Raw genomic sequence first — 13702 nt, 5'->3', positions numbered from 1 at the left:
AACGAAAAGCAAATATCAACTTTCTACCTTGCAAAACTCACCAAATCACTGGGGGCAAGAGGCCATAAAAAATTTCACCGTTGAAAATTATGAATTCTTGAAAAGAAGGCCACAAAAAGGATGTCAGTGTGAAAAATTTAGAAACGTTGCCCAAGCTACTCAGGAAAACCACAAAACAGAAGACTTTCATCACAAAATACTTTAGAAAATTCAAGTAGTGCACAATCTTCATTAATCATTTTTAAATTATACTCTTAAATCAAAAGACAGCTGGAACCAATCAAAAACCCCAGTCCTCTTTAAGTTAAAACCTTGGTGAAACTGAGATGTGTCATATCCCCTAAAGCACCTCTGCACCATATCAGGGCTATGAGCAGAACTAGAGTTGCTAAACAGAAATTATCTGATTAGGGTTCAAAGATATAATCCCTTCCAAATCGTCTGACTGACTTTACCTTAAGGGCTAAACCAACTTGAGTTTCATTTGTGTATGCTGCAGGCTAAGACCATGCACCTGAGATGGGCTAGCCTGCAATGACTTGTTACCACTTGGGAAATAGGTCATGTCTGAAATCTCTGTTTTTCTTCCCTGCCCTCTCAGCAATTCCAAATATTTCTAGGCATAATGAATACTTTAATTTCATTATCACAAAGTGTAGAGGAATAGGGAAGAATCACTTAAGATTCACATAGCAGTCTGTACTTGCACTGAGACATAACAACACCCAAATACAAACTTGTACAAATAACTAGAGTTGCCTAAAAAAACATTAATTATGTTAAAAAATAAATAATTGCTTCCAGTAAAATAATCTCTAAGACTAGGTGGCAAAACTAACACAAAATCACCTTGTAATGTCTTGCAGTTTACAGAAGTTTCAAGTTCAGAAAATCTCGGTATTCTGAGAGAGGTGATATATTCAGGCTCAAGCTTTCAAACATGGGGAAACACATGTGAAAGGCATGAAAGGCTTGTGGCCCATCTCTGTATAACTACTCTTTTAGGTGACCTTTTTCAGTGTGCCACAAAGGGAATGAGCTCTTACACTGCCTCAGCAGGCCAGTGCACTGCTCACAAATGAAGTAAGAATCCAACACCTTTCCCATGTAAAGCAAGGCTTGTATTTGGGAGGAGTATAGTGATTTTAAGGCTGTACTTAATCCTCATGTTCAAGTATAAAGCTATTCTACAATAATTCTGTGCTTGGCATGACCTCTGCTCCTTTTGAAATCCCTTTCTTGTTTATCTTTTCATAGGAGCCTCTCCTTTACATGCCACTGTCCCATCCCTTTGGGAGAGTGGAAACCCTAATGACAAGAGTTCCCTCTGTGTATCTGAAGGTATCTGTGGTGGGTTAACCCTGGCCAGCAGCCAAACACCTACTCAGCTCTCATCCCCCAGCATGGGGGGAGAACAGAAAGATGGCAAGAAGACCTGTGAGTAACATTTCCAAAGCCATGGAACAGACAAGATCCCTTAAATGCTCATTCTTTTCTTACTTTTGTTTCCCCCCAAAAAAGAGGGAACCCTCAGGGACCGTCATGTCTCACCAGCAGATGAAGTTTAGCCAGGTGCATGCCTCTGTAACAGTACAGAACCCATAGGTGCAGTTATGTTCAGCAGCAATGTCTGCCACGTGCAGGGCAATTCCAAATTCCAGCCCCAGCCTCAGGAAGCAGCTTTGTGTATAAGCCTTGTGAAATTCAGGAGTTTCAGCTATTTGTGTCCTGCTGACCACAGCAATTTAAGACTCAAAGAAATCAAATATCACCCGGCATACCAACCCATGTTAAGGTAGGTTCTCCCTGATAAATGAGGCAGCACTCCATTCCCAGTTTGTTCAGATATCACTGACCACCAGCTGCAACCCACTGAAGTCAGGACCTTTGCATACTTATTTCTACAGCATCTACAGGGTTCTGTTTCACTGATAAATAATCACCCTCTGAAGTGTCAGGTATTCATCTAATGTTTACTACTTTCCACAGAGGAGCTCAATGGGAAAATTTAAGATCAGGCTACATAAATGCATAGGCATTTTGTGCAGATGGATTTTTAATTACTATTATTTCTCAAGAGGCTAGTTGAGATTTTAGAAGTTAATGATACCAATGCTCAGATCCATTCCACTTTTTTTTTCTAATTTTCTTCAAGACAATCAAAGTGAAAGAATTGGTTTTATTGTTGCTGTTTGAGGGGTTTTTTTTAATTTGAAATAGGAAATGGAAAGTAATAAGGTGTAGGAGAGAGAGAAAAATTGTAAAAGTGGGAGCTGCAAGAGCACAGAACCCCCCAGGGACAAACATCAAATGCAATAAGGAACTACGGGACTAGAATATAAACTTGGAAAATTCAATTTCTTTTCTGTAAGAATGGAGGTTTCAGAGGCCATGGAAGGTTTCAGCCATGCTGTTACACAGGCAACCTTTTAGCATTTACTGGACTAGAAGTATAAGCATTATATTTTAAAAATGGGCAGTAGCATAATAAGGTATTTCTGTATGTGAAGGAAATATTAAAAAATATAAGCTCTTTCCTTGGGAAAGTCTGGGGGTTTTCCACCACTCAACCTTTTTTCTCTGCTTTTTTCAATAGATGCTTTCCCATAAGTGTTTTAGTTACCTTCTATTCTTATTAACTTTTATGTTTCCAGTGTTTATAGCTATTTTTTTACTATTAATGGATCATTTATTACTGCATCTCAAACCCATTAGCATACAGCAAACAGGAACAAAAAAAGACAAAGGAATTAATGAAAAAATTGCCTAATTGAAAATGCATTTGATAAAACAAACTCAGACATTTTAAGTGCTAATTTTAGCCTGTAAAACAAAGACAAGGTATTTCACAGAGTTACTGTATATTTCTAAGCAGAGCTAAACTCTTTTCTAGAGTATCAAGACAGAAAATTATGTAAGTGTAGGGAGCATGTATGATTTATTACCACACTGTAAAAATTCTACTTCTCTGTTCCCAGTAAACTGATTTCTCCCTGAAATCAAAGAAAAGGTGAAAAGATACATATGGTATCTCAGGCAACTGAAGTGAGTTCTCTGGCATAAATCAGAATTTTGGCCACAAGTTAATTTCTTGTTGGAGAATTCTTCTCACATAATTTCTCTTTTGATGTCAATTTGTTCAGCCTTCTCTTCATAATCACTTAATTAATCAATCAAGTAATTGACCCTTCTAATTCTTGATGACACACAAGCCCTACCATGATGAATATAACAACCTTCTCTAAGGAGAACAAGAACTGAGGAAATGGAAGTGTTCCTACCAAAAATCAAAAATGTTTTATGTCTTCTGAGCTTCCTGTCATCTCCAAGGTAAGACCATGTAGGTGTTTAAGAGATCTAACATGGACTTATATTTACTTTGTATCACAAATAGTAAAAGAGGGAGAGGGATGTTCTGCTCAAAATGAAGGCAGAACAGGAGATGATGTGTAAAGCATCACTCTTGTTATTCCCCTCTACCTACCTTTCATATCAGGCGTAGGATAGTCAGGGTTTGGCAAAGTATCTTCCTGTCTCCTGTGTTCTTCACAATTCACAAACTGAAGTTACAATTCCAGTCCTGGATACTCCATTCAGACTTCCTATTTTCTTACATTATGGCACTTTTACATCCTTCCAGGGCTTCTACCAGTGAGTACAGAAGGAGCAGCACTGCAGAATGTCCCACATGATGCAGAATGGCAGCTAGCTGGTGCAGATCTTGAGAAACAGTGCAGGGAGGGAAGGCTGCTCCAAAACAATGTCCTTGTGTGTCCTTACAGGAGTATGAAACCAGTTGTTTAACATGTACATCATAAAGAGCTGCATCAATCAAAAATGCTGCATAAACTAAATTATGTGCATCAGAGATGTGTATCTATTCAGAAAGTTTAGTTACATTGGATAAGATCTGATTCTGTTCTGATCTTTCATGTGAATTTAGCTCAAGGTCAAAAAAGACAGCAAAGCTGGCTTAACATTTGAGAAACTGTCAAGAATCCCACTGCTTATTTTCATTTCTGTAATTTCTTTCAGCTCTAGTAAGAAAGGTAAAGTTGCCTGCAAAATCTTTGGTCTCCAGAGCATTCTCAAAATACATGCTACCATAAGCAGTCACTTAAAACCTGCACTGATATTCTCTGTATTTTATTTCCTACCCTTGTGAAACTAAATATGCTGATCTCTACATTAAATGTGTGCTTCCTATGATACACAATTTAAAAGATAGTTATGTGGGACATACTGTGATGGGCTGTTATGGTATTTAAGCCAGAAATAATTTTCTAGCTATGGTAATGGTAGAGCCAGAAAAGCAGAAAGCTTTGTCACACACAAAATTTTCATCTGCTGAAATAATACGAACCCATGCAGGAAAAACAGAACTTGTCACAGCCATGGTTATTATAAATCCATATACTGCATTCCCATGAAATATCAGAAAAATAGGCACTGTAAAAGAAGAATGCACATGATAAAGACTCAAATTCAAAAGCTCAATACCAGCCTCAAAGTAATGAAAGGTGGGGCAAGCAATGAATAATATACATTCTGACAGATACAATTTAGCAGTAAAAGCATCTGAATTTTCTTCTATGGCCTATACATACCTCAGAAAAATTAATAAAAAATATACCTAGGAAAGTATTTTCAGATACCCTCAAACAATGACTTATGGGCTGTGTTTATTACAGTTTTGTTTATTTTTAAATATTGAAATTGAAAACCGTAGCCTTTTTTTTTTTTGTAAATCAGTTCATTTCTCATATTTAAGCATGGTGCTAAGACTTACTGCAGATAACCACCCAGCACATTTGCCCAAAGCAACACATTCAGATTAAAAAGGTCTGACACAGGACAACTTTGGGAGAATCATAAGCTATTTTCTCAACAAGCTACAAGCATTTAACAAGTGCCAGCTATTAGGGGAAATCCTTGTTACTAGGCCTACATCAAAGCTTCTTTGATAAAGAACAGCTTTCACTTCAAGTAATCCATGTCACAGCAATTTTGTTATTTAATTCTACTACTGCATTACCTAGCACTCAAAACCAGAGCTGAACTCATTTATGCCAAGAGATAGTCTGCTCTGCAGAGGGCTAATTTTCTGCTGGAGCAGGTTTTGTGTGCAGTGTGTCTGGTGAAGCCCAGCTTCCTGTGATGCCTGGTTTTCACCTCTGCACAGGCTTGGGAAGTTCAGCATGAACATCTCCTCCCACTTTGGATACAGAGAAAGGGCTCCTTCTTCGGTGACATGTTTTTTTCATAAATAATGTCTATTTACCTTCAAGGTATTAATGTTATTGATAAAGACACAGGAACTGTTTTATCAGAACTGTACCCAGAAACCTGTACTGTGTCTGGCAGCAAACAAGGATTTGTATTTCAGAAAAGTAAGTTCCCCATTTCTAATTCTGTTTCCTGTCTTTGGACAAAGGAAGTCACATTAATAAAGGTAATGTTAAAACAACCTCCATCTTCCTTCTCAGGCTCACTTCCACAATGGCGCTGCTGTTGGGCAGCCTACTGAAGATGCAAGTGGTTTGTTAGTGCTTCAATAAAATGCTCACTTAAAAAAAAAGACAAAAACCAAAACCAAACCCCCAAAACACTAAAACACGCAAAACCCCAAACTCAGAGTCTTTTGGTGGTGCAGCCAGATAATTGATGAAACTTCTTAATGAAATACAAGGGCTATAACTTTCCCCTGAGCTTTATGACAAGCTTTGCTGTGCTACTGACATTCTTTGAAGGGTATGTGGAATGCAGAAGCACCTGGTTCATTGCATTTGTTCGGTATAAAAGAAGACAAGAGGGCAGGTGCTCTATGAAACACACACAGGTGCACAAAATTTGCTGAGTAAGGAGGTGGTAACAAAGACAAGAGTGGGGAGCAGAAGCTTGGAGGCCATTAAAGGAGCTGCCCAGGAAGACACCTTGAATAGGGTTTGTCTGAGCTTTGTCTCTGGTGAGAACAGGAAAACCTGATTATCCATGAGTACCACAAGATATTTGTGCAAAATTTCTTATGTTGTATCAGCAGGAGTCTGCAAAATTTTCTATGGGCTGTTCACGGAACAGGCCAAAGACAGGGAAAGGGAGGATCTAGGAAGACTCATGGGAAAATGAGATGTACGGGGACTCACATGTGAGCTGGCAGCATTCAGTACATTTGTCTTACTGAGCTCTCTGCCTGATCACAGCAACTAGTCCTATCTTTTTATGAAGATGGTTTCTAACTTTTCTTTTGCACCTAAATAGCCTGCCTCACTGAATTTAATCCTGTGGATGTGTAATCTGCTATCAGATTTGAACTGGACTAGGCAGTGAGCAGGAGACACACGTACATGTATGGGAGGGCCAGGGTCCAGGCACGGGCACGGGATGGACCAAGGGGCCATGGGGATTTGTGACTGAGGGGGTTCTGGTGAGTACAGGGAGTGAGGGTGTGTGAGGATAACCTGGGCATTTCAGTCCTGCTCAGCTGGACAGGGGGAGCAGCACTTCACTCCCTGAATGTGCATCCTGTGTCATTTCTGGCAGAGCTCTGTTAGTGCCCTTGGTGTGTGCCACGCTTGTCCAGGACTCTTGGGAGCACAAGAATCCTGCTGGGTCTAGAGATTGTACATGGATGGATTTCAGCTGCCAGAAGCAACAAACCACAGGTACCAGAGAAGTCTGGATTCAACACCTCTCATAAAATCCCTAGACTTACTTTTTTTTTTTTTTTTTTAATCCACTTTACAGATGGCTCATGGGAATAGTACAAGATTTGAAATTGAAAGGAATATGGCAAATTTTAGTTTATGAAAAATACTGTCAAAATATGAAAGAAAATGCTGAAAGAACTGTACTTCTCTGCTATAGTAGTCTTATAGACCTTATTTTTAATATTTTAAATTTATTAAAAATAATTTTTAAGAGACTTGCATACACATGAAACAATTGTACTGAAAGTAGTTTATCATCCAATTAATGCCATCTTCTGAGGAATAAGAAGGAGAAATCTGTGCTGTCTTTTGTCTGCTAGCCAGCCTTCTGAACATATTCCACATATACCAGCTACATTACAACTTGTCTGTGATGATACTATTTACCAGGAGAACAGTATCTCATCACAATGGTATTTAACACCCTACTCTGGATTATATCTTACTTTGCCCTTTGTTCAAAAACTAGTTCAAGCTCTTATTTCCTTTTTTAAAATTTTTATCTCCAGTGTGTAATAGCTGTAATAGCAGCTGTTATCACTGGAGATTCCTCATTCTAAGGCAAGGTGTGGAAAGTGTTGTTATCATGGAATAAGTGCCTGTCTTTGGGCAGTTACTTAATTGTCATCACACACACAGAACACAAAAACAACCAAGCAAAAACCTACTTGAAGAAAAAATAATTTCTCCAGTAAGGTTTTACTTTGGAGTCTTGCTGAGTGTTTTTGTCTAACATCTTAAATAATTAAACTGTGCAGTTAGATAGGAGAACTGAATCAGCATGGCATTATGGAAACACATCAGCTACAGGACTGAAGTTTAATGAAGACTTTTATATATAGGACTATGTCTAATAATGAATTCAACCTGTCACTTAGCTGATAATAAGGCATATATCCATGTATGTCCATGATACTCAGGAGCATGCACAACTGTCCCCTGAAGACAGCTGGAAAGAAGGATTTAATGGCAGAAAATACTGTCAACACCACAATTGGATCCATGGAAAATATTCTTAATCACCTGTTCTTTGCACTTTTCATCCTAAGTGCTTTAAAATACTTTTCCATGTAAACATTTGAATTTCTAGAATAGTAAACAAATCCTTTATTTTTCATTTTCTCTTGACACTAACTAACTTACTTGGAAGCACTTATTTTCCATGTCTATTTGCTAGCAAAAAGGCCAATATGACATCTGAGTATTTGCTTAAATTATCTTAGAGCAGCCTGACTGATTACAACAAACTGGCAGGTTCTTGCCATGGTTTTGCTTGCAGTACAGTTGTCCCAGGAAGAAAGATGTCTCCTGTGGAACCTGCATAGCAAGATAGATGTCTCCAGTTTTCATTTTGATAGTGTTAAGGTATCACATCCTCTTGCCTGCCTAAAACAGGGGCATTAAGTTTGGTTTCTTAATGCCAGATGCCTGGTATGTTCATGTTTTGTCTTGGACAGGGAAGAGTTTGTGCACTTTGTCAATGACAGCTGTGTCCCTAGATTGCAGTGCAATTAAATTGTCTTGGAAAAAAAATAAAATGTAGAATATGTGCTTTTCAACTTCGGTTTTGTGCACATTGAAGATTGATGTAACCAATATAGGCACAAATATAAATGGGCACTGACTAAGCCTTCCTAAGCCTTCCAGGTAACAAATGTCAGGATGAAAGGATGTAGTGTTAAGCTGTGCCAGGAGAGGTTTAGATTGGCCATTAGGTGAACTTTCATAACACAAAGGGCGACGAGACACTGGAATGGCCTGCCCAGGGAGGGGTGGAATCACCGTCTCTGGAGATGCTTGAGACTGAACATGGCTCTCAGTGCCGTGGTCTGCTTGGCAAAGTGGTGCTGGATCCTGAGTTGCACTCGATGACCTCAGAGGGCCCTTCCAACCAAATGGATTCTGTGATTCTGTATGCTGAGGTGTGATTAAACTACAGTCTCTGCGACAGCAACTATAATTTTATCAGTACAGTGAACTGCAAAAAAAAAAAAAAAGAAAAAAGAAAACTCGGCATTTCTTATCTTAGCAAACGGCAGGAGCCAGCACAGCACCACAGAACAAGGGGCAGTGAATCATCCCTCAGGTTACCCCTGGGACGGGCAGGCGGGACCCTCCGGGGACGGGGCAGCTGCCCAGGCCGGTCCTGGCTCTCGGGGGGAGATCTCGGCATGGCCCGGCCGGTCCCGGCTCCCCGAGTGCTGCCCTGGCGCTGCCCCGGCCCGTCCTGGCTTTCGGGGGCAAGTTTCCGGCACGGCCCGGCCGGTGCCTGCTCTCCGGGTGCTGCCCTGGCGCTGCTCCGGCCGGTCCCGGCTCTCCGGGGAGGCCCCGCCCGGGCCTGGCGCAGCTTCCGGGGCAGCCGCGGCCGTTCCGGGCGGCGGCGCGGGCGCCATGGGGGTGACGAGACAGAAGCACGCGAAGAAGATCATGGGCTTCTACAAGCACAGCTTCCAGTTCCGCGAGCCCTTCCAGGTGCTGCTGGATGGCACCTTCTGCCAGGCCGCGCTTCGCAACAAGATCCAGATCCGGGAGCAGCTGCCCGGGTACCTGGGCGGCGCCACGCAGCTCTGCACCACGCGGTACGGCGGGGAGCGAAGGCGCCCGGGGGCGGAGGGCTGGGGGTGACCTGCAGGAGACTGGGAGCATCCTCGGGCCCAGCTGCCGTCCCGAAAGCGGCACGGACTGCGGGTCCAGCGGTGACCCCGCTGTGTGAGGGAGGGCCGGTGGGTCTCTTCCCACCCGCAGCGTCTGCTTGGCGGGGTGGTAGCAGCAGGGGCAAGCGGAGATGTGGGCCGGGAGGGAGCTCCTGCCTGGCCGCAGCTGCAGCCTGCCAGTGCTGGATTGTTTCCGAAGCTGCTGTTCGCAAGGGAGGACAAGGATGAGCTAGACAAAGATATGGTCATGCAAAACATGCACACTACGTACTGAAGTTGCCTCCAAGTTGCCTGTGTTATTACTTCATTAGGTATATTGTATAGATTAAAATACAAAAATACAGTTACATTGCATATCTGCAATAACAGAATAGCCAACTGCCCACTATGGAGGCATGTAGTGAAAGTACCAGGAAGAGGTGTATCCTAGGCTCAAAAAACACACTGAACCTTCTTGCACAGTGTATGGAACTGGCCTGCACTTCTAAACAGTATAAAGTATTGAGTCATGTCGTTTGGTGTGAAAGGTTTGGGAGCTGCAGTGATCCAAACTACTCCTGTCATGTTGAAACATCACTTCTTGCTTCTTTGTCAGCAGTATCTGTTCATCATTTGACCAACAGCTTCCACTGAGGCCGGGTGAATGGACATGTTTTCTCTGTTGTCACAATACTGAGCTGCTGAGACAGCACCTCAATGTTAGGAAAAGAGCCTTGCAGGGGCAATGAGCTGGCTTGCTGTGACCCCAGGTGGGGTCTCAATAAGAGTAGGGGGGGAGAATCCTCTCCCTCACCTTGCTGCCTGCACTGCTTTCGAGTTGGCTTTCACACTGCCAGCTCATGTTGAGCTTCTTGTCCACCAGCACACCTTCCAGGTCACTCCTGTCAGGGCTGCTCTCAGTCCATTCTCTTCCATCTCAATCCATTTGTGCTTGGGTTGCACTGACCCATATACAGGACCTTGCACTTGGCATTGTTGAACTTCACAAGGATTACCTCCATCTGAAGCCTCTCCAGGCCCCTCTGGATGGCATTCCTTCCCTCCAGAGTGTCAACAGCACCACATATTTTTGTGTCTTTGGCAAACTTGCTGAGGGTGCACTGGATCCCACTGTCCATGTCACTGACAAAGACGCCAGATGTCCCAATACCAACCCCTGAGGAATGACACTTGTCACTGGTCTCCACTTGGACATCGAGCTGTTTACTGCAACTCTTCAATGCAAGCCTCCAGTCAGTCCATACCCACCCAGTGATACATCTTCAAATCCATGCCTCCAGTGTAAAAACAAGGATGTTGTGTGGAACAGTGTGCAAAGCTTTGCATAAGTCCAGTTGGGTGACATCTGTTGCCCTTCTTTATCCATCAGCACTGTAACTCTGACACAGAAGGCCACCAGATTTTTCATGATTTCCCCTTAGTGAAACCATGTTGGCTGTCACCAGTCAACTCCTTGTTTTCCTCATGTCTTACATATTTTCCAGGAGGATCTGCTCCATAATCTTGCTAGGCACAGAGGTGAGACTGACTGGCCTGTTGTTCCCCAGATCTTTTATTTCCATTTTAAAAAATAAATTACATTTTCAAGTTTTATAATAAGTTAATTTAAAAATAAATTAAATTTAAAAAATAATTTTATTTGTTAGGTAGTGGTTCATACGCTTGGTGGTATTCAAGCATAAATTTAAGGACTCAGCGTTGTCACTGATGTGAATTATTTTTAAATCATTGAATATATCTTAATGTTATTACTGGTTAGTCATGTTTACAGCCAAGGAAACCTTGCTGATGTCTATTGCTTTCGGAGTTGTGGGTGCCATTTACAAATCACAGCGCCTGAACAACCGGGCATTGCTTATTCCTAAGGAACTCACATCAGCCTTTTGCTGTTGTAAAAAATATGAGGGTTTTTTTTTCTTAAAAATTATTGTCTCTTTTGGTTTTCAGATGTGTCATAAAAGAACTTGAATCACTGGGGAAAGCACTGTATGGAGCAAAATTAATTGCCCAGAGATTTCAAGTTCGAAGCTGTTCTCACCATAAGAATCCTGTGAGTGGTTCAACCTGTTTACTTTCCATGATTGAAGATGGCAACCCTCATCACTTCTTTATTGCCACACAGGTAAAATCTCATGGGAAATGTAGCTCCATTTCTTTTGAAGTGATGTTTTGATACGTAAGGATGAAGAAGCCTACAGTAACTTTGATTATGAGGTTTTTAAATAGTTGGTGGGAATTAATCATGTAAAAGCTTTACTTGCTCTTTAATGTATTTCCTAATTACATAGCAGGGAATCTTTTCTCCTACTTGAACAACTAGGTTTTTTTTTTTTTTACTTTGTAATGATATTGCTTACTTTAGGTAAAAGAGTATGGAAACATACTGACTACCTATTGACATGTAAAAAACAACTCATAAATGTTAATTTGCATATTGCTTGTGTGTGCATCCTCTTCCCTGAACTGCTTTGCACAGTCGTCTGAAAAATGAAATTAAATGTTAACATCCATATAGCTTCAATTTTAAGACATTTTGAACTAACTAAAGAATAAATAACTACACAAATTAAAAAAGCCTTTTTTTCTTGGGTTTGCTATTGGCACTGCATGTATAAATGATATACAATATATATATATAAAAGAGTTTATAGTAGAATTCTTTATAGTTGGGTAGGTTACAGGAGTTAAAAAATTACTTATTACAGAAAAAATTGTTACTTCTTGTGGGGTGGTGGTCTGCATACAAGTGAATTGGGACTTTTTCCTCAAAAAATGTATGTATGCATATACATGCAGGAAAAGGGAAAATGTTGGTAAATTTTGTATCAGAAATACAGCTAATCAGGAGAGAAAATGTAATTTAGGTGCTCTGAAAGGCACTGCCATGTATATCTGCTAGATTAAGTTTCTTATCTTTTTCATAATGTAATTTATCTTCATAGTTTTGTATTAAAAGTAGGTGCATTTGAATTGCAAATACCATTCCATCTGAAAATATTGACTAAAGTGTTTAATCTTGCAGGACCAGGAGTTATCAAACAAAGTGAAAAGGAAGCCTGGCATTCCTCTCCTCTTTATTATTCAGAACACTATGGTGCTAGACAAACCTTCTCCTAAATCTTTGGCATTTGTTCAAAAGTTGCAGACAAATCAGCTTGTTCCAGAGTACCAAAAACAAAGTATTGTGGAGCTTAAAGAAAAAGAAGGACTAGTAAAGCAAGAAGGTGAAAAGAGAAGAAAACGCAAAAGGGCAGGAGGCCCCAATCCTCTCAGCTGTCTGAAGAAGAAAAAGAAGAAAACACAGGAGGGTCAGGAGCCTTCTGCTGAAAAGAAGAAAAGAAGAAAAAGAAAACGAAATAGAATTAAAGCAGAAGCCATGCAGTCAGTGCAGAAGAATGAAGGAGAGTAAACCCATCTTTGCAGACAATACAGAACTCAAACATTTTTTGAACTTTGGAAGAAAAAAGATAGATTAATATGCAATCATATGAAATTGAGATGTTAATATTAAAATTTATTTTTATGAGGTGGTACTGCTTATTACTGTATCTCGGTATTTGCAGGTTATTGTCATAATAATTTATTCTGTTATTTAGTATTGGGTTCGTAACAAAATATTTAAGAACCCTTATATTTCGTTATTCTCTCCAGCATCATGATTTGTGTTAAAATTCACATGCTATGTAGAAGTTTTTTAGAAATGCTTCTTGGCCTTGATATGGATTTCAGTGGGATATTAGACTTCTTCTAAATCAAGGTTGCTGATCTTCATAAAACTAGTTTTTACAGTTGGCCTGTTAGAGATTATGAAACTGACCTAATATAATACAATAGCTTATTTATCTCTGTTTGAATACAAAAGTTAACTCTTGCAAATAGACTTCATGCCCTCAAAAGCCCTGTCCAGCCTAAATTTCTCTGTAAGCACCATGTGAACCAATACTTCTCTTGATGTTGATCTTTATTTATTAAGAAAATCATGGAGGGTGTGCAGTTGTGTTGTTATTCCTGACATTATAAAAGCATCTCCAGTCTTACCTATTTCACCTGTAGTTTATTATTTTTTTAATAGGAAAAATGCAACTTAAAATTGCTGAATCAAAGCACTGGTAGCACCCAATGCCATCACAGTGTAGCAGAGCTGTGCAGGACTCCTGGAATACAAACAGCTGAGGGGGGTGATGGGACTCGGGCCCTGATGACTGTTCTGCTGTTCTGTAAGGTTAGGAACAGATCAGAACTGGGTTGGAGGAGAGTTGTGGTTTAACCCCAGCTGGTAACTCAGCCCCATGCAGCCATGCACTCAGCTTCCCCTGCGTTGGGATGGAGAGAATCGGAAGG

At 40.7% G+C, this 13702-nt stretch overlaps 1 protein-coding gene across 1 annotated transcript; it reads left to right on the top strand.

Annotated features, from left to right (window-relative positions):
- The first annotated feature begins 8778 nt into the window (after positions 1–8778).
- On the top strand, positions 8779–13398 carry UTP23 (UTP23 small subunit processome component). Its single transcript, XM_074556079.1, has 3 exons — positions 8779–9286; positions 11309–11483; positions 12384–13398. Exons 1-3 carry the CDS (start codon positions 9099–9101, stop codon positions 12768–12770), a joined length of 750 nt encoding a protein of 249 aa, XP_074412180.1. The 5' UTR covers positions 8779–9098; the 3' UTR covers positions 12771–13398.
- Positions 13399–13702: the final 304 nt, after the last annotated feature.

Source organism: Zonotrichia albicollis, chromosome 1 (assembly GCF_047830755.1).
Source record: "Zonotrichia albicollis isolate bZonAlb1 chromosome 1, bZonAlb1.hap1, whole genome shotgun sequence".
Taxonomy (NCBI): domain Eukaryota; kingdom Metazoa; phylum Chordata; class Aves; order Passeriformes; family Passerellidae; genus Zonotrichia; species Zonotrichia albicollis.
Note: the sequence above shows the minus strand (reverse complement) of the source record. Positions and strands in the feature narration are given on the sequence as shown.

Excerpts from the sequence above, each read along its gene's own strand:
- UTP23 (XM_074556079.1), top strand. The coding sequence starts at position 9,099 with ATGGGGGTGACGAGACAGAAGCACGCGAAGAAGATCATGGGCTTCTAC. Across the intron at positions 9,287-11,308 it reads ACGCAGCTCTGCACCACGCG|ATGTGTCATAAAAGAACTTG; the intron begins GTACGGCGGGGA and ends TTTGGTTTTCAG. Across the intron at positions 11,484-12,383 it reads ACTTCTTTATTGCCACACAG|GACCAGGAGTTATCAAACAA; the intron begins GTAAAATCTCAT and ends TTAATCTTGCAG.